We start from the raw sequence: 21,670 nt of genomic DNA, 5'->3' as shown, positions 1-21,670 counted from the left end.
GTAACTAAATCATTACTTCCTACAATTTAGCTTTTACACTATATTTTAAAGTATGTTTTTGAAAATCTGGCACTAGGAAATTAAACTCTTTCTGCAAGATCGTTTTTCTTAAGAGCAAACAGTGCTAAAGGTTTTTTTCTTTGTATAATTTAAAATATGTAAACATACAGGAAAAAAATGAATATTCTACCACAAGTTTAACATTTTAAATGTTTCTTTCCAACCTCTTTTATACAGGAGTTTTTATTTAGAAAAATTGGACATACTTTATTTAATGTCTCATACTTTGTTTTTTTCATCTAACACTCTAATGTATTTCTAGGTTTGCAAATATTTACTGTTAAGATCATTTTAGTAACTTCATTTAATGGATTACTATTATTTAAAATGTCTGTTAGTTTCTGCTCTTCTGACAAATAAATTACAATAAACTTCTATAAACTGTTTATACACTTCAGATTAATTCTTTCTTGTGAATTCCTAGAAAAAAAGAATGAGCTTTTCTATAGCTTTTTATATGTCCTATTACTTTGGCCGCCATGAAGTATTTTCTACTCTATGGTCTTACCCAACTGCTCACTTTTCTGAACCCTTTCCCTTCACATCTACTTTTAGTCATATTTACAAATGAATATATATTAATTAGTTCATTGTTATTTTGACTTTCAGGTTCTGGCTATTTCTAAAATTGTAAAATTAAACACATTTTATCTGTCAGGAGGATGTATATTTCTTTGAGAATTGCTTGCTCATTTCATTCGTACTAAACTTTCTCCTACAGGGGAATTTTATTCAATATTAATTCTCTTGACATACCTCAAGAGGCCAAATTCCACTTTAACCAATTCAATGACTCCACCTCTAAAATTAAGCAATCTGTTTCCCATTGGCAAGAAGACTTGTGTTTTCCATTTACTGGTAAATCAATTCAAAAGAAAATCATACCTTTCCAATACTGATTTAACTGTTTAATAATAGACCAGTATTATTATGAGAGAAGACCGGTAGAAAGAACCTTGAATTAGGCTAAATCTTCGTTGGACAAATCATTTAACCTCTCCACAACCCAGTTTATCCTGTAAAATAAGACCAAGTTGCCTTTCAAGGTTGTGATGAGAACTGAGAGTATTATGCCAAGGACAGTATTTTGGCACACAGTGGGTTAATAAGCGGCATCTTTAGTTTTCATTAGCCCCATTAATTTTTATTGTATCTTCCCAAGTCCTTTCTATAGTGGTTTTCCAAACTGTGGATCTCAACCATTAGAAGATGGTGAAACCAGTGTATACAATTTGGGGGTACAACTAAAATTTTTAGTGAGAAAAGCTAAGTATATCAGAATATTTCATACATAATGAAGACAAGCATTTTTTCTATCAAGTTTTTGTTCCATTTAGAACATCTAGGTGGTGAGATGTTGATATGAGATATCAGATATCAGATACATATCCTGTATGCTGGCGCACCATGTAAAATGTAGTTCTTATTATGGGTTATAGTAAAAAACTCCTTTGAAAACCACAATTTTATTGGATACTTGTCTCACAGTGTGTGAGTCCCTAACACTATAGCAGCTAAGACATCCATGTTCAAATCCCAACTCTACTAATTATTACTGTCTGACTTTGAACCAAATCATAACCTCTGTAGACCTTAGTCTCCTCACTATTAAATGGGTGGTAATTATACCTTTCATGGGAGTGTCATGGGAACTCTAGGTTTTCCTACATCTAAACCACTTAGTGGGTATCAATAACGTTTGTCTATTATTTTATCAAGACTTGGGTAGACCATAAATTTTTTCTGAATAAGCAATCAATGTTATATAAAAGAATATTAGGTTATCAAATTAGGCAGAACCAAATAATTAGATAGCTTTTCCATCTACAAAATGATGGAAAATAAGAAATCAGCATCTTATTTCCACAAATATACATTCAAGGGCCATGTCACTGTTCTTAGTTTTGCTATTTACAAACAGCATCATCTCTCAAAATATAAAGGACAAAGAAGATAATATTAAATAAACTATTAGTCTTTCTTTATCAGTATATTAGATCCTTAATTGCCCATTATATTTTTGTCTTTTATGAAAGACTTTAATTTCACAGTGGTATACATTAACTAAAGGAGCACTGTCTCTAGAATCTTTCCTTGATTTAAAAATATCAGAAATGATACAGATAATACTATCATGGACCAGTAAGAGCTAAAGTTTATAGCTTTGTTTTGATAAAACACTTGTAAAGCATACCTTCGACTACAGAGGATTGTTTTTGGAAATTACAGAAACATTTGTTGCCTCTTTTAAAAAATGTACTGAGTAAACTTCAAGTCCATCTTCCAGATGTTGAGGCTTCTAAATAGCCTTTCAGATCATTCAATTTGTATGTTGAAATTTTTTCTATTCCATTATAAGCTGAGGGAACATGAAAATATTTAACAACCTGAGTGGCAAAGTGCCCAACCATCCCAGGGCACAAAGGCTAGAAACAATTGTATAGCCATTTGAGGTAGCAGTTGATAGGTCCAGATAACCAGCAACAGGGTCCCACTTCCAGAACGGGACCAAAATTGAGTGGAAACATAATTAGACATCATAGTTTTAATTTAATGATGGCACTGTTATATATATGTATTTGTATTTAATGCAATACTTTCTTTTAAATCCTACAGTAAACCATGATCCCTCAAATATCCTCAACCAACCTGTGGAGATAAGTAATAAGGCATATCATATCTAGTGATTCTCACAGCAGAGGACCAAATTCAGTTTTTGAATACATACATACTAATACTTCATACATATGGATGTGTTTGTGTATGTATGTGTATATAATTTTAGTCCTGTTGACGCGCATGAAATATAAAAGTTACGGTATGATCAGTACCAAAGCTTCTCCTAAGTTATGCAAACAGAAGTCCAGTTTTCTGCAGGCAGACAGATCCTAAGCTAAATAGAATCCAAAAAAATAATGAAAATCTTTTAGAAAGTGACCTTGAGTTGGAGAAATACAATTTTCCACAACCTGGAAAATTCTGGGTTGCCAAGTATTCCTAAGGAGGAGAGGCGGGAGGACTGAGTCAATTGATCGACACATAGAAAGCTAAATTCATTGCATAGATTATCTCATTGCATGCTCAAAAACGTCATGTCTTTGGTATGACCACTCTCACCTTACAAATGAAGAAACTAAAGAACCAAAGAAGATTTAAGCCCACATCAGTCTGATTTTCCCCTTTCAGGTTCTATTAGTAGCTACTAGCAGCAAATTAAAAGCTTTAAAAAGAGACTATATTATAAAATGAAAATTGATTATATGTGTGTATTATTAGCTTCAGACCTCATCTTCTTTTAAGAGATCCAGAAATCTCTGGATTTTGATTCAGATTCTAATAATAATTCCACACATCTGAGATTATTCTGCTTTCAAGTGTACTTCCACTAAATATTTTAAGTATGCATAATTAACTCACAAAAAATTTTTAATTTTATAAAAATCCTTTGTTTGTTTGCTGGTTATCTCCATTTCTTTGCAAATCATAGGTCCATCAACTTTTCTGCTGAGACTGTGGAGTTTCTTTTGCCCAGACATGTTTGTATTTATCTATTTCTGCCCCAAATCCTGTTCCCTTTCTTATGAGCACTGCCTGAAATCTTGAGTCATACAGTAAAATTAATTAGGAAAGTCCAGGTTGGGAGAAGGGGGGTGGGGTTATGGACTTTGGGGAGGGTATGTGCTTTAGTGAGTGCTGTGAAGTGTGTAAACCTGGCAATTCACAGACCTGTACCCCTGGGGATAAAAATATATTATATGTTTATAAAAAATAAAAAATGAAAAAAAATTAGGAAAGTCCAGAGTATGTTTAGGTTGGAGAATAGGACTTCAAGCCTACCTCTTCAGATTACCTTCTTTAAATTTATAGAACACTTCACATGTACTGAGAAAAATCTAGGCAGGGCAGGTCTCTTATACATATTTTGGAAGGCAGATAAATGAAGAGGTCAGATGCCTTGTCAGAATCCATTTAGCTATGAAGAGGACTCGAACTGAGGTCTTCTGCATTCAAGGGCTTAGATTTTTTTCATTGGCTACCTTAAGGATTAATTGGGTTTTTGTTTTTAAACACTTTTGAGGTAAACATTTAAAATCAGAATAATTCAATAATATAATCAAATAGAATAAACTGAAATTATTTGACAGACAAGGCAGGTTTCATCATCAGTTGCTTGATGTATATAGTCAATCTTGCCACATTTACAGTGGCTCCCAACATTTTCCCAGCAAGACAAGGGAACTACTGGTCACAGTATTGTCCACAGTAAATGTCAAAAAGAAAAAGAAAAAAAAAAAAGACAGCGAAGGAAATGTACCATCAATAAATGAGATTTAAGAACTAACTCCTCTTTGACACTCATGACATCTTATAGTATCAATGTCATAACAGTGTGACTTACAACCATCTTAAAATTCACTAATATTTTGATGCATGCTATCATTCATCAACATTTTCAATATAAATATTTTATCTTTCTTTCCTCTTATAAGACACAAACGTTGAGAGCACAGAGCATGTATGTTCTAAGCAACTGCTTCATCATCCACAGTCCTGTAACATACAGATTAGAAATCACATCCACACAGTAAATACTCGGTGGTATAAACAGCTAATAGATTTGAGAGCTCCCACATTATTGTTAGGAGAGGGTTTTCAGGATGTACGCCTGGTCTTACCTTCTGAAAAAGACTCTCCATGGTGGTTCCATAAATACTTTATGAACCAACATAAAGTAATATGCTAATGCTGGACTAGTTACCCAGGGAACAGGTGCACCCCCTGATGTGTCTCATCTCTGGTGTACCTTTAATGTGAGATCAGTTAAGCCATTCTGAATTGTTCTTTTATTTATTTATTTATTTTGCTTCCCTCATCTCTTAGATTCACCTGCACCTAAAATGGTGAGCGAGAGTCATCATGAGGCACTGGCTGCCCCGCCAGTCACTACTGTTGCAACTGTTCTCCCCCATAACGCCACAGAGCCAGCCAGTCCTGGGGAAGGAAAGGAAGATGCCTTTTCCAAGCTGAAGGAGAAGTTTATGAATGAGCTGCATAAAATTCCATGTGAGTACGACTACATATGGTCGGTTGGTAGGGTCAAAAGAAATGTTTGAAAATGGCCTTACCCACTGCGGGGGAAAAGGCAGAATTTCTCTTGACATACTATAAACATACATTTTTTTTTCATTCTTGGCATGGTAGCATTCCAATAAGAAGATGGAATATTAGAAATGGAATTTTTTAAATCTTTAAGTATACTTTATATCTCAAAGCCCTGTTTTTAATTAAAAAAAAAATTGTATCTTGTGTTTAATGCAGGTAGGTATTTTTTTTAAATGTCTGTTTTTCTCTAGAATATTCATGTTAATGCATTGTCGTATATGTTTTAAATTTATATTTATGAAATTATTCCACTGTATAGATTATTCCTAAGCAATAGCTAAAATGTACTTTCCTGATATTGCAAGCTTGGTTTCCTTTCACTTATTAATATTTCAAAGTTTCTGCACAGTTTTTCTTTGTCCTCGGGAAAACAACCACCTCTACCGAAGTACATGTGTATGAGGGCAGCTCTAGTTCTACCAGCGGCGTTTAAATCTGAAACCATAGGTTGGTCTGTTTATTTAGATTTGAACAGTTCTGATGAACTAGAGAGTTTTTCAGATGCAGGAAAAATATATTTTGGGCCTCACGAGGCTTATATTCTAGTGAAAAAAGTAACAAATCAATAAAGATGCAAATATATACAGTAAGTCATGCAGTAAGAAATGATATAAGAGAAACTAAAGACAATGAAATCAGAGAGGGAGACAAACCGTAAGAGACTCCGAATCATAGCAAACAAACTGAGGGTTGCTGGAGGAGCGGTGGGTGGGGGGGTTGTAAGAGGTGGGTGGGGTCAATGTGTGATGGACATTAAGGAGGGCACACGATGTAATGAGCATCAGGTCTTATAGAAATCTGATGAATCACAGACCTCTACCTCTGAAACTAATAATCTACTATATGTTATTTAATTGAAGTTAAATAAAAATAATTTTTAAAGAAAGAAATTAAAGAGGAGTAAGTGGAATATAGAAGGGCATAGAGGGGAAAAACATTATTTTTTAGGATGATCAGGGCTGGTTTCTTTTGTAAGGAACCCTGAAGGGAATGGAGGAGGAAGTTTTAAATTCCAAAATTTTCATTTTAATTTTAATTCTGGGAATTCCAGACAAAGCCCCTTAGGGAAAAATCTGCTTGGAACAGCAAGGAACCCAGGGAGCTTTAGTAGAATGAATGAGGTGAGGGGTGGCAGAAGGTGAATTCGGACTTGAAACATAGGCCCCACCATGTGAGGCCATGAGCATTAGTCTAAGAACTTGGATTTTACTATGAGTGAAATAAAACGGCTTTGTAGAGTTTTGAGCAGGGGTGTCCCATGATCTGACTCGGGTTTTTTTTTAAAGATCACTCTAGCAACTGTGTTGAAAACAAGCTCCAGAAAGTCAAAGGCAGAAGATAAAGCAGAATGTTGCAGTAATCCAGAGGAGAGATTTATCAATTTATAAGAAAATTATTCTGTAAGGACATTGAGAAAGCAAGAGGAAAAAAAAAATACACAGAATCAATTTCTTGTCTGTTAGTGACTAACGATTTGTTGATCGGTCTACTTTTAACAAATTCAAGTTCATCTGAGAGACACTCTCAGTATAGGGGCCAGTAATTATCCTTCTCGCAGGAAGATCCACAATCTAGAGGAGGTAGAGATGGACCAATAGATGGAGCCCTAGGATGGGAAATCCAAGTTCTTTTTCCTGCTCTGCTACAAGGTTGATGGAGGATCCTGGTGCTACTGACGAAACTTGGAGGTTGTAATGACAAGGCACAAACCAAAATTCATATGCTGGGGGGCGTGGGGAGTGGGCGAACTCTCACTTGAATATTTTATCAGCATGATTGCTTTATGAGAAATGAGTTAGCAGAGAAAGAAAGAACATCAAATAAAATGCATATTCTGCTTGATCTGCAACACCACCTTCTCTAGAATAAACCCCATGAGAGGCATGGCACTGGTACTAACTACGGGACTGAACGTTCTGCATACATCCACATAACTCATTCTCTCTTCTCCTTTCGGCTTTGTGCAAATGTCATCCTCTTAGTTCAGGACTTTCCCAACCGTGCTGCTTAAAATGATAACTCACTCATCCCACCCCATCTTTGCCGGAAGCTCCTGTCCTCACCCTTGCTCTATTTCTCACCGTGCTGCAGATGGTGCTCCTTATTATTTGTTTTTGCATCGTGCTGCAGATGGTGCTCCTTATTATTTGTTTTTAAATTGCTCTGGATCCCTCCGAAATAATGTAAGCTCTCTGGAGAGCAAGGAGTTGGGTCTGTTCTTTGCACAGCTATATCCCAGGCAGTGCCTGGTACATATGAGGCCTCCATGTCTACTTCCTGCATAAATGCATGACTGAATGTCTATTTAACTTACCTCCTGAACCACCCTCTTCAACTTTGAGGCCTGAAGATGCTGAAAAATTAAAGCCTATTAAGAACCTTTAATTTTTAACATTAAGAATCATTTCAGAGCTTGACTGAGTCATTCACACTGAAAAAAGCAAATTGTTTCCATCCTTGCAGTGATACCTCCATGTTTTACCCTTTCCCACTTAGAGACAGCCATCATGTGCATTAGATTTCCCTCCGGTTTAGCAGCAAGAAAACAGTCAGCTGGAAAATAAAAACTAGAAAATGCTCCCTTAGTTTCTTTCTTTCCTTGGCTAATTTCATTTCTTCCCAAGCCACTGTTCCACGCTCTTGTCCCATTCTTCTGCAGTGGCCCTGAGACCAGGTGTCTCGTCTGTTCCTCCATGGAGGTTTGCTTTTGATCAGCAACCTAAAGTAATAGAATGTCAGAGGATCTGGGCAACACCTACAAAAATACCATATTTCTTGATCCCCCTTGACTTAATAGAAAGAAACAAGCCCACTAACCAAATCTTAAAAGAGTACACTAAATTAGAGTTAGAAAAACTTACCATAAACACAGCTGTATAGTTTCATTAAAAATGTGTAATGGCATATTTTACCCTTTCGTTTTAATCCACCACAATTTTTACTGTCTGTGTAATTGAAAATTCTAATGGGATTTATGCGCCAGGAGCAACAGTAAGCACAAATAAAACACATCCCGCAAATCAAATTCCTTTAGGAGCCTATGTTATATAAAGGTTATCACTTTTGACTTGGCATAATACAGTGTGACGCTAATGACAGGTAACAAATTAGAATATTAATTGATTTCAGTCTCTGAACTAAATCTCGGTTATCTGGCAGATGTGGTTTTTTTTTTTTTTTTTGCAAAATTGATAGCAAACAGCTTTAATCTGTCACTTGAAATTCCCACTTGTGAGAAGAGAGGTGTCACAATGGCAAGGAGTAGGCCTGTCATTAGTTGGGTAATCTACACGGTCCAGCAAGGAACATATTCAAACCAAATTGCCTGATGATATCATCCGTAACACCATGGGGCTTAAAAAAAGGGAAGAAAAGGAAATGGTAAATGCTGAGCATTTTTATCTTTCAATTCATTCTGCACACCGTTATCTAAATGAAGCAGACAAGGTTTTTCAGGATGTTTCTTTATTTTGCAACTTTGATTTTAATATGACTAGGGCCATGGTTGGTTTGTAAAGCGTGAACTTGTGTCATCCAAAGAGCTATGATTAAGGTTTTGATATTCATGAGCTTCTTCAAGTAGAGTGTCCCTTTCCTTGAGCACAGCAGAAAACCAAAGAGCCAGAACCTGTCTCTTAGTCCGGAGTAAGAGTGGATGAAGGGTAGTTGTATAATTCGTGCAGAAATGCCATTCAATAGTTTAACAGAGGGATTAAAAACGCAAGCTCTGGACGCAGACTACATGGGTTCAAATCTAAGCTCCACCGTGTACCAGCTCTGTTCATCTTTCTGTGTATAAAGTAAGGACGAAGATGGTATCTCCACCACAGGGTTGTTGGGTAAAGGGAGCAGGGCATTTAAAGGGCACAGAGTAAGCATTCTATAAATGTTAGTTAGTATTAAACTCAAGCTGTCACTTTAACAAATCTATTTCCATTTTTAAAAGCCATCTACTCCGGTCAGACAGAAACCCAAATTATGAAAATACCAAAAACTTTGCAGCCTACTATATGCACATTGCAGTCTCTAAACCCACTCCAATGATGTCTGATCTAGCAAAGGTGAATTCCCTCATGGTGTTTCCTTTCCCTAGTATCACCTCCAATTTTCCTTTTACTTTTCTTTTCTTTTTTTTTTTTTTAAGATTTTATTTATTTATTTGACAGAGAGAGATCACAAGCAGGCAGAGAGGCAGGCAGAGAGAGAGAGGAGGAAGCAGGCTCCCTGCTGAGCAGAGAGTCTGATGCGGGACTCGATCCCAGGACCCTGAGATCATGACCTGAGTCGAAGGCAGCGGCTTAACCCACTGAGCCACCCAGGCGCCCCTCCTTTTTCTTTTTTAAATAACTTCTATAATTTCACTCTCTCTCTCCTTCATTCCTTTTGGCCCACACATATGCTCAAGGTTCTCGTATCTGAAAGTGCCTAGCAAAAATTCAACACACAGTTAAGTGCTCAGGAAATGTTCCATTTTCTTCTTTCCTGCACTAAACTTTTCTTCTCCTTACTTTACCCCTCTGTCAAACTACCACTATATCTTCTTCCTTCATACGTACACCAAAATTTATTGAAAAACATAACCTTGACCCAGATATCTCTTTCTTTAACTCCCAAGAACAACTCAACTACTTCCATTCTAATTTCCATTCTGCATGTGCCATTGAAGTTGTTTTCACTGGAATCACCAGCTACTTCTTGATGTTATGAAGGTTATGATCCACCTTCACTCAGTCAAATATTTTTGTATTATTATCGCTATTAGCCACCATCATCTGAAACTCTTGATTTCCAGGACTCTGCTTTTTCTCCTCTTCCTTCTCTGTCCATCCCTACACTCTTTCACTGGCTGGTCCTCCTCTTTCATTGTCTTTTCTCCTCTCAAGTGGCAGAGGATCCAGGATTACATTTTTTTTTTAAAGATTTTATTTATTTGTTTGAGAGAGAGACAGTGAGAGACAACATGAGCAAGGAGAAGGTCAGAGGGAGATGCAGACTCCCCATGGAGCTGGGAGCCTGATGCGGGACTTGATCCTGGGACTCCAGGATCATGACCTGAGCTGAAGGCAGTCGCTTAACCAACTGAGCCATCCAGGCGCCCCAGGATTACATTTTTAACCCTGTTCCATTTTTTGTTAGTTTGTTTGTTTTTCCAACATGTTCTCTCTGGGTGATCTCATTCACCTAGTCTTTCAAATAAGAACTCTCTCCATCATTCTTGCCTCCCTGATCCAGTTCACCTTCACTCCTATACCTGCAATTCATTTCAGTCCTGTTAACTGTGCTCATGAAAAACCTCTCCAAACCAGCCAGCATTCACATTCCAGTGTTTTCTCTACTGCTCTTCTCTCTTCCCGGACTCCCTTCCGTCCTTAACACAGACACATTTTTTTATCCTCCAAGAACCAGTTCAGATGTTATCACTTGGAATCGAAGTTTCCTCATTTCCCAAGGCAGAATTACTTGAGTCTTCCTCCAATCTTCTAAAGCCCTTCATGAAAATCTTTATCTTGGTTATTCAGTTTTGTCTGGGGCCTCTACTCTCATGAAAATGTAAATTCCTCAGAGACAGGAACCATTCCTTCCACATACTTATATTTACCATACTTTGAAAGTGCCTGACCCCATGCCAGAAACTGTATAGATAGTTTCCCTTTGCAAACACTATTATACCAAACATTATACCTAATGCTCTTTGTGCCATGCTTAAAGAAACGGATCTAGGCAGTCTTGGTTTTCACACCATTTTAGCCAAGGATCCCTTTGTTTGAATGAAAATTATAGAAGCCTCCATTTCTAATATCAATAAAGCAAATCAAGATTCTCTCCCAGGGGCAGCAACAAAAACCCCTGGCTGAGGAGAACACTGAAAGCTGTGACTTGGAAAACTAATAGGGAAAGCCGTGTCAGCCTTCCCAGCAACACCAGTGAAACTCAACCCCCAGTCGTGATAGATAGGTGGTTAAATATGGCATAAGCCTATCGGTGATGCAAAATGCAGTCCAATCACTCATCTTCCCTCATCTGACTGCCAAATGGACAGAAGGTCATTGTTGCGGGTCCTGTCACTGCTTTCTGTTAATGTCATGAATGTAACGTTAATGCCAGAAGACCATTTCAAGATCAAATGAAGAGAATCCTTAGGAACAGACAGGAATCCATGGCATGTGAATAACAGTAATTACTGTAGTGATCGCCAGCTTGGCGACCCTCATTTTACACATGAGAAAGCTCAGGCTCAGTCAGGTAAGTAATTTGTTCAAAGCAGCTACACATGGAGCAAGCTGTAGGTAAGGGAGCGTCAGGAAAAATCTCGCAATTTATAAATTTGCATGAACAGACTATCACTAAGGCTGCAAATCAACTCCACCATTCCTTATCACCACTAAGACTAAAACTATTAGGGTCTCATGTGCCTATACAAGGTGTTTGCCTCTTCATAGGTTTTTAAAGACTGAATACTTGGAACACAAATTTAATACTAATTCAGAGTTTCTCATTGGATTTAAAGTAGATATTTGTTCACTTCATGCTTCTGCATTTCTTTTCTTGCACTCACTCAGTGCCAAGTTAATAACTCACTACTAGGTAAGGACAAGCCTTAGATTTTGTTTCATTGTATCAATGAACTCTGTGTATGACTCAGCTTCTGTGATCATCTGTTGACTCAGTTCTTCCTCAGGCTTCAGAAAAACAGTGGCCAAAATATTGTTATTATTCATTGTTAGCTTCTAGTCAATTGAAATAGCTCTAAGAAAAAAAAAGTTACAATACTGATGAGTGTTATTTTCAGAGCAAAGTAAGTCCTTTATAATACTGAGTGACTTCATCAATGCAACGCTAAAGGAATTGATTTGGGACAAGGACACTTAGAGATAAAAGGGTTGCAATTCATCACAGCACAATGTAGTAATTTGTGCTTATAGTCAAACATTTTTCATTAAATCTTAATTTATTTCATCATCTTTTTAAGTCTAATTCTGGTTCAATACATAGAAAATACCTGCGTGTATATATGAATACAGACAGAGAAATATTTAAGAGCTACCATTAGTAAAAACTTAATCATTTAGTGTGAAGTCTGTTTGGTTTTTAGTAGAGTTGGCATTGTCTCTGGCTAGATATTCTGATATTCATTGGGCCATTTTTAGTGTGCTTAAAAATGGGTAAGAGGAATGGCAACTGGCATTTAAAGATCATGGGCTTAGGAGCCTACAAATCTTGTAATGTGTGAGACGGTTTCACACAATGAAAAATATTCCCACATTCCACACGATTTTCAAAATTTCCGTAAGACATGCATTTAAAAGAAAACTCTGTTTATAATTGTCTAAGCCTAGAACTATTTGACATAAAAATGTGGCTATACTGTATTTCTGCATGGTTCTAATATAACCTGAACATTCTAGCTTTTATTGTAATGTTCACCCAAACTCTGACTTTATTTTCTCCTTATTTTTAAAAATCTTGATTGTCTTACTTCTCTAACTCCAAAATCTATTCTTGCGTTGCAAGCATTTGATTATTTCATTGTCTTCTAGTATCGTTACACCTGAAGATTTTTATACTGAAATGTAAATTATTTCATTATACACTGTTTTCTTATTTTCCCTTTTTATTATACTTACCACATTTTCTTGATTTGTAAAAATTATATACATAGACCTGTTGTATTATTTATACTTGAGAGTAAGGGGAATATTATAAACTATTTGTTATAAATTGGGACATTGTGTGTAATACGGATTTGTAAAGAACAATCTGCAAAATGATTCTATCAACAGCCTATTTTTGATGTGGAAACATTAAAAGAATATGCTACTGATATTTCAGGAAAGTTGTTTAAATGTGTCCTTGAATTGTGTTTCCCTCTTGGAAGCCTATTATGCAGAAAATTCCCCCAAGAAGTTCATGTCTTTCAACTGAACTAGTGTTGAGGGATTTTATAAATTTCCAAAACACTGGTAACACGGAGTAAAGGTGAGCACATAAAGCCACCAAGTGAATTAAGATCTCAGTTAAGTTTCTCAACCTCATTTAGCTATATTCCATTAGCATTTCAAAGACATTAAGTAAATACACCTAAGGACAAAGAAGGGGAGTGGATATTTTGGCCACACATTAAAAATAGCTCAGGAATTACCTTGCTGAAATTCTTTACAAATATACAAATATATTTTAAAATAGCTTTAAATGTCTACCCCTTGCCACATAGCATTTGCATGTCAAAATACATGTTGCATTTTCACAAGAGGAAGCCTGATAGCAAATGCTAATCTATAAAGAAAACAGCCGAGAAAGAGAAGCTGGGAGACCATGGCTTTACTCCTTTACTCCATAGATCTTTTATGGCATGACGGACAGGTTTGTGCCAGTTTCTATTAAATCGGACAAAGAATTTAGAAGCAGAAAGCAGCAGGAAAATATATGATGTACTATTATATTTTTAACACTTGACTTTATTTTTTTGTTCTGATTTTCATGGAGGAGAAAACTATTATAAAGGATTTAAACTTGGTATCTTCAGATCCCACATGCCTCCCCAGAGTGCCTTTTAAGTGAATTTAGAGAAGTTTGAAATAAAAATTAAGATGCTATTGGCCCATTTAAAGCTTTACTCACCAAACACTTTGAATGAAACTGCTGTCCTGACAGAATTTCAAATCCACTTAAACCTTTTTTTTTTTCTTTTTCAAGCTCTTTGTACACACAGAAGTTAAAAAGAAAAACTGGGTGAGGGGTGCGTCAGTGGTAGACTATAAATAATAGAAATATAGTTGCCTTAGTAAATATAGAATTTACTGAAAGTAATGTGGACCTGTCCACTGAAACTTAGAAAAGATCCAGGATCTCTGTGTAGTAAACCTTAACTGACGGAGTTATATTGCTCATTGCCTTGAAAGTAAATTTTATAATTTCCTTTTCAGAAGGATTTGGATCCAATTCTATAAAATCAGTAAACCATTACAGTGATTAGAAACATTGTTATAACCATGTAAATTTTACTCCTTATTTTCTTTAATACACTCCGGAACCCCTCTAGTGTTAATACCTTGTCCAGGATACTACGCAAATCACTCACAGACTCTGACCCAGTGTTAGTAACTAACCCAACCTGGGACAGCATAGCTTGCTGTGATTCAAGGCCAGAGAATAAGTTCTGGAGTTAGTCTGTCTGGGTTCAAAATTGTGGTTCTGCATTACTCCTATATGACCTTGGGCAAATCATTTTACCTTTAAGTAAAATAAGGATAATAATGATTCTCCTCTAGCTCAAAAGATCCTAGATATTTATATTCTCAAGTAAAGGGCTTCCACTCATAGATACCGAAGGAAGACTGGTAGTTGCCAGCAGCAGGGAGTTGGGGGAATGGGTAAAATTGGGAGGCAGGGGGTCAAAAGGTACAAACTTCCAGTTATAAGATAAGTAAGTCCTAGAGCTACAACACAGAGCAGTGACTACAGTCACTACTGTATTGTATACTAAGTTGCTAAGAAAGTAGACCTTCAAAGTTTTCATCACAAGGAAAACAATTGTAACTATGTTAAAATTGTAACTATGTAACTATGTGTAGGGACGGATATTAACCAGACTTCATGGTGGTCATCATTTTGCTACACAATTACCAAGTCATTATATCATACACCTGATACTAATGTTCAATTATACCTCCGTTTAGAAAAGAAGAAAGGATGGGAGGGAGAGACTTCCAAAGGGATCTTACTGGAAAGGAGCAATAGCCATCATTAGAGGCAAAATGGACCATTACCCTGGATTAAGGATCGGTTACCTGAAAGAGCCATTTTGTTCTGCCCTCAGCCACACAGCACTACACACTCACCTTTTCTCTTCCACCCACTCTTTTTATTTTTCTCTTTTCTTCCTCAACCTTTCTTTGTCATTTCCTGTTCTGTTTTCTATCCCTTTTGCCTGGGCTCAATAAAAATGTTCCCTGTTGGCCTGGAGGCAGCCAAGGCCCATTCAGTGCTAAGATACAGGCAGCTGCCATGTTGGTCCTCAGGGTAAATGGTTCTCTCCAGAAGCATTTTTATTCAAGTGGAGATCTGGGTTTTAGCTTTATCTTTTCGTTTTAAAGATAATATGTTGTATTGGCATGCCCAAGAAACAGGACAGACTCTTTTCTTAGGACTATTGCTCCATAACACAAACCAGTTTCATGGGCTTTCATGAAGAGTTGAAAGACAACTTCAAGTGTTGTGTTTCAGCACCTTTTCCAGAAATGGGTACTTTTGTAAGGTCTGCTTGGATAAATTTCTTGGTTACACCTTATCAGCTACACAAAACACTGCAGTTTAGTTTCTCAGCTACTCCTGGTGCCAACAATGCCGCAAGAGTGAAGATATTTTGAAGTGGTGCCTCAAAATGGCCTTGTCCACCATCTTCTGCCCACACTAACTGGAACGGTGCCCTGTCACCTCCCCTTTCAACAGCTGCTGGCATCCATCTACCTTTCAACTCCATATCTGCTACTGGGACTCTAATGCAATTTACCTGGCTGCTTTCCAGGCCTAATCAGTAAAGATCTGTTTTCACTGTTTTACAGTAAGTCGGCTTCAGCTCTCACAGTGTCAATCTGTTTTTTCTACAGTGGTTGTGTTATTAACATCTTGCCAGTGATGTAGGAGAGTTCCAATTGCTCTGCATCCTGGAAGTTTCTACCCTTTGACCAGTATGTCCCCACTTCCTCTATCTGGCAAGGGTTTTCTTGAAAGGACACCCAAAAACATTAACTATAAAGAAAAAGGTAGTAAAATCAACTTCTTCCAAAATAAAGATTTTTTTGCTTTCTGAAATGTACCATTAGTAAAAAGGCAAGTCACAAACTGAGAGACAATATCCATAATAAATATATTTAATAAAGAAGATGCTTCCAAAATATGTTTGGAAAAGAAAAAACCTCTTACAAACCAATACAAAAATGAGCAAAAGATTTGAACACAAACAATGAAAGAAGATACATCTGATTGATAAATTCATGTAAAGATGTTCAACATTTTTAGTCATTAGGGAAATGGAAATTAAGACAACAATGAGTTCCATTTTTGAAATGCAAAATCCACACATCTGTAGATGCTATTTGCAACTGAAATTACATATATCAAACTAAACTCACTTTTGCCCTCCAAAAAACAGATACATAAACATATATATCCTTCTATCTTGAAACTCAGAACTCGAACATCACTTTTGACATTTGCCACATTTTTCCCCATTATTCAACTTTTTTATCAAGTCCTATTACCTCATTCTCTGTCCCCTCTTTCCTTCCTATGCCCACTGCCACTCCTCTATTTGGGTCCTTATCCATATCATAGTCCTTGGAGTCTCCTATGAGTTCATTCCACAATTTTCTACTCTTCTGCCAATCTGACCACATATAAGCTTTTGAGATGGTTCTTCCAAAATGCCTGCTCTGAACACCCAAGTCTCTTACTCAGGTATCTTACCCCCTTTGCTGACTTTTTTACTCCCTCATTGTCATCCAAGACCCTCTCTGTAGTATAGCCCCAACCTACCTTTCTAGCCATCTTTCACCTTCTCTTAATTGAATTACTCACTGTTCCACAGTTACAACCCCACATTCTCTGCCCTTATTCCTTAGTCCATGGTGTTCCCATATTTTAAATGCCATTACTAGTCATTTTGTTTCTCCCAAACTCCAAGGAGTAGGTTGAAGTATCTGCATATCCAAGCCTCCATATCCTAAAGGATGCAGGCTCAATCCTTTACAGGAATGCTGTAAACACTAAATAATACTAAACACCCATATTACTCCTTCAATATACTTATCTTCTACCATGTAATAGAGTATTATAGTATTATACTCATATCTCATTCCTTCCTGGACTTTAAGTTCATTGAAGATAGCCTCCTAGTGCCACCCATTCTTTTCTTCTCTAGACTAGATATGACATGCCTTACAGAGAGCAGGCCATCAACAAATGCAGATGGCATGGACGAATGGTTGGTAGTCACATACCACATAGTTTAAGTTACCATTCTTATAAACTAATAAGAGAGAAAAGATAGGCATGGAAATGGTAATGATGGAAGACGTGACGCGTGCTGAAACCTCAGGGACGCGTAGAGTCGTCATCAAAAACAAGACTGGAAAAGTCATTTGGAATTCATTTGGAGAGGGCCATCAATATCAGGCTAAGGAGTTTAGACTTTATTTAATAGTTAAGGGGGAGCCAGGAACCATTCAAGATATTTAAACAAGGAAGTAACACAATTACAGTTTTGTTTCAGCAACATCAATCTGGCAGCAGCGTGTGGGTAGGATAGATTGCAAGGGAAGGGCTGGAAAGAGGGAAGAGGCAGAAAGGAAGTAATTGAAGGGAACACTACAGATAACGAAAGCCTTAGCTGCTGTGAAAATAAAGGCACAGATTTGCTAGGCACTGCAAGTGAATGTGAGGGTGTTCAGGCAAAGAAAGAAAGGAATAGTTCCAGAGAAGCTGGGTACTCTGGGAGGGTCACACCCTCTAGGGAACGGGAATGCCAAAGGGGGATCAGCATTGGAAATGGAGGTCTGGGTGTTGACCACACAGAAATTTAGGTTGAGAAACTGGGTGATGGCCGTTATTAAGAAAGTCTCATAGGGTGGAAAAGAGAAAGGGAATAAATTATTAAAATATAAAATTCATGGCTGAGTAGGAAAACCAATGAAGAAATAAAAGAGTGAGTAAAGTAGAAATACAGTGTCAGAAAAGTGAAGGAAAAAGTTTCTGAGAAATGGTAGTCAATTGGATTAAAAACTTACTAAACCTACACCTTGAAGTTTGGGAGAAACAAAATGACTAAAGCACGCAATCTGCCCTGGTGTTATTTTCAGTCCAGCAAGGGACTAGGAGCGGATAGCACTATCATCATCACCACCAGAAATCGCTGAGTAATTAGTATAGACCCCTCATCAATATATTAGGTTTGACCAATTATTCCTCGGAACAATCCTGCTGGGTATGTAGTTACGATCCCAATTTTATGAGAGGGTAAAGAACCTCAAAGATGTTAAGCAAAACATACTTTAGCCCAGGGCATAATGAAGTAGTACAGGTAAACCAGACACAAAGGAAGGAGAAAGGTTATGGGAATAAAAGAGAAAGAGTTAAAAAAAAAAAAAAGTGGCCTTTCAATTATGCCTTGAACCAGAGGAGGTGATTTGCATAACCAAGGAAGTGAAAGAAAGGCATTCCATACTGAACCACAGGAGTTGTTCAATACCAGTTGTGAGTACCATCACAGAGTTTTATGGTTAACAGTTCAGCTGGTATAATTGGGTTATAGGACACAATGATGAGATTGGAGAGAAAGCATGTGACCCCTCTTAATGCTTTCCTCTGTAAACCATAAGGCTTTATGAGATACATCAGAATTTAATCTGTAAACCATAAGACTTTATGAGATTTCAGGAATAGAGTAAGATGTGACTTTTTTTTTTTTTTTTTACCATGAGAAAGAAAAATTTGAGATTTACACAATCAGACATGGAAGATTATAGATCATGGAAGATTATGCCTGAGAAATGGCCAGTGGATTTAGACCTCTTTGTTGACCTTGGAAAGCCTTGTTTCATTAGGGAGACAGAATCAGAAACCAGCTTGCAGGGTGTGAGGTGACAAGCTAAGAAGCGAGAAAGTGAAGTGAGAAAGTGAAAGCAATGAGTGTGATCTTTTCTCTCCTGCAAGGACAAACAGAATGAGAGCCCATGCACTTGACAGAACAAAGAGAAATTGGGTAAGTGTTAAGACAGTGACTAGAATGAACAGAAAACAAAATACACTGTCATTACCATAGGCAAAGCTAACTCTTGCCTGCCTACTTTTAAAACACCACCATGTACCTACACCCCTGGTATTATCACTAATCTCTCAGTTTTTGTAATGGAAGATACTTGGGACTAGTTACTAGTCCAGGGACAGCTAGAATGTTAAGACACTATAATACACTCAAATAACTAATGTACTTTGGGGCTCTCCAGTGATGTAGTCAGTTAAGCATCTGACTCTTGGTTTTGGCTCAGGTCATGATCTCAGAGTCCAGAGACAGTCCAGAGACAGAGTCCAGAGAAGAGTCCCTTCCTCCCCCACCCCCATAAGGCTCCCCGCTGAGCACGAAGGCTACTGGAGGTTCTCTCCCTTTCTCCCTCTGCCACTCAGGCTCTCTCTCTCCCTCCTGCTCTCAAATAAATAATTTTTTTTTTTTTTAATGACTAGTGAACTTTGACTATAAAATGCTCCTGAGACCATACGCCAATATATTTGGACTATTTTTCCTGCTTCCTTGATCAGAGACTCCCTTGGACTTCCCTTCCCGTAGGTCTCATGCTTATGGCACTTGCCAATTTTATTCTTTTGTTAGAGCTGTTTGTCTCATTCCTCCAGATTAGTCTAAATTCTTTGGGGGGCAGAAATGGACATTCTCATATATACAGTTCCTGTAGAGTAGACAGTAAGTAATTACTTACTAAATTAATTTGAGACTATGCTTTATTATTATGAATATACACCAAAAAAATGGTTTATAGGGAGAAATGTTAGTTTTCCAATGTTGCATAAAACGTTATGACATAATATAACATAATAACTTAAAATAATACACATTTATTTCCCAATTTATGTGGATCAGGAATCTAGGCATAGTTTTACCGGGACATTTGCTCAGGGTCTCACAAGACTGCAGTCAACAGGTCAGTTAGAGGACTTAGGACCCTCTTCCAAAGTTCTTCAGATTTTGAAAAGAAATTCAGTTCCTAGCCATTGTAGGATTGAGACCCTCACTTCCTGGAAGTGCCCTTTTCAAAAGCATGTTTATAGCATGTTTGTCTCCTGAAAGTTAGCAGAACATCTCTCTCATCTCAGGAAGGATTCAGGTCCCTCTTGAAGGGGGTTCATCTGAGTAAGTCTGATCCATCCAGAATGATCTTCCTTTTGATTCAAAATTAACTGATTTAGAACCTTAAATATATCCCTACAGCTTGGTCATACAAAGTAACCTAATATGTTTCAGGTCTCATCCACACGCAAGGAGAAGATTACAAAAGGTAGTGCATACCAGCAGTGGGGAGGGGAGGGGAGAGAGAGGTCTTGGGAACCATCTCAGTATTCTACTTACCAAAGATCTGGAAAGGCAAAGAACAAAACAATGTTTACTTCAGGAGAAGTCACTGGAGATTTTCTTTTCCCTAACGTCAATTGGTACTATGTACATTTAGACAGATCGATAGATCAATAGATTTATTTATTTATTTTTATAAAATAAAGTGGATTTGACCTGGAAAGCATCACACTTATTCTCATTCTGTTCTTTGTTTTGGTGGCATTTCATTCTAACCACTAACATAGTCTATTTCTGCAGCGTTCACAGCAGCAAGGTTACAATGGTGAGATGTTACGGTGCAGGTTCTTTGGTATCCGAGCAATGTGACAGAGTGTGAAAGCTGAAACAGTTTGCTATTCATACCTCCCTGTCTAGCAAATCCTTCAAAGGTTCTGTTTTGGTAATGGTAACCAGCTCATTTCAAGAGGTTTCAGAGTATCTATGAAAACACTGCTGGATCCCAAGTTGGAGAGGCTGTTGCAATTCTAAACTTTTGCTTTAAGAAATTGACTAAATACAGTTTCTGTTTTTAGTATGAACCCAGATGTAGGAGTTGAAATTATGAGCTACTGTGAGCTACTATGAACTATACTCGATATGATTATTAGAAAGTGTAAGTTTGACATATTCATGTTTTAAAAATAATTATGTGTTATAAGCTTCTGACACTCTCCTTTAGAAGAAATACTCATATGAACAAAAATGTGGAGAATATCCTTTAAAAAAAAAAAGAAGAAGAATTTTTTTATATGAATAAAGCCCTCCCAAAGACTTAAGGTTTAGATTCTTAGCATATCTCACATTCCAAAAGCTGTTTTAAACACACTGTAGATGAGACTCTGCATTTCTAAAACTGACATCTCTCTAGGTAAAATGAGTTTTCAAAAATACTGAATATCTTATTATAAAAAGGTTCATTATTTTTAAAATCCAAGTAATGAAAACTGTTTTAGCCATGAAACTACCAAGAAGGAAAACTCCTGTTTACTGATTGTGAAAACCAGTTTAGTCCTAAACCACAACAATGTTGGCTAAACAGTTGAGGTTTATAACTGATACCCAGTAGCCATCTCAATTACATGCATCACATTTCGACAAGGAGTTTGGTTTCTTCCTAGCACTGATTGTAAAAGAATGGTAAGAAAATTCTATGAGAAAAAACTTCAGAAAAAAATTCTTTGTTTAATGGGGACTTTTTCCACACTGCCAACTTTTTGAGTATTTTTTTGAAGAAGAGAAGAAAATAAGTAGAAAATAAGGGGCATGGTAGGAAAAAAAAAATACATATCCAGATTAAGAAATTAGAAATATATTTTTCAGTGCATA

At 37.0% G+C, this 21,670-nt stretch overlaps 1 protein-coding gene across 1 annotated transcript in view; it reads left to right on the top strand.

The window, feature by feature from the left end:
• Nucleotides 1–21,670, top strand: part of SYT1 (synaptotagmin 1) — a gene marked incomplete at its 3' end in the record, with an annotated part of 225,879 nt that overhangs the window by 65,968 nt on the left and 138,241 nt on the right. The window contains exon 2 of the mRNA XM_082742418.1: nucleotides 4,942–5,124. Within this exon, the coding sequence (XP_082598544.1) occupies nucleotides 4,959–5,124 (166 nt within the window). The 5' untranslated portion in view covers nucleotides 4,942–4,958. The remainder of the gene's footprint in view (nucleotides 1–4,941; nucleotides 5,125–21,670) is intronic.

This window comes from Mustela nivalis, assembly GCF_964662115.1.
Source record: "Mustela nivalis genome assembly, chromosome: 7".
In the NCBI taxonomy this organism is placed as follows: domain Eukaryota; kingdom Metazoa; phylum Chordata; class Mammalia; order Carnivora; family Mustelidae; genus Mustela; species Mustela nivalis.
This window is presented reverse-complemented; position numbering and strand designations above follow the sequence as displayed.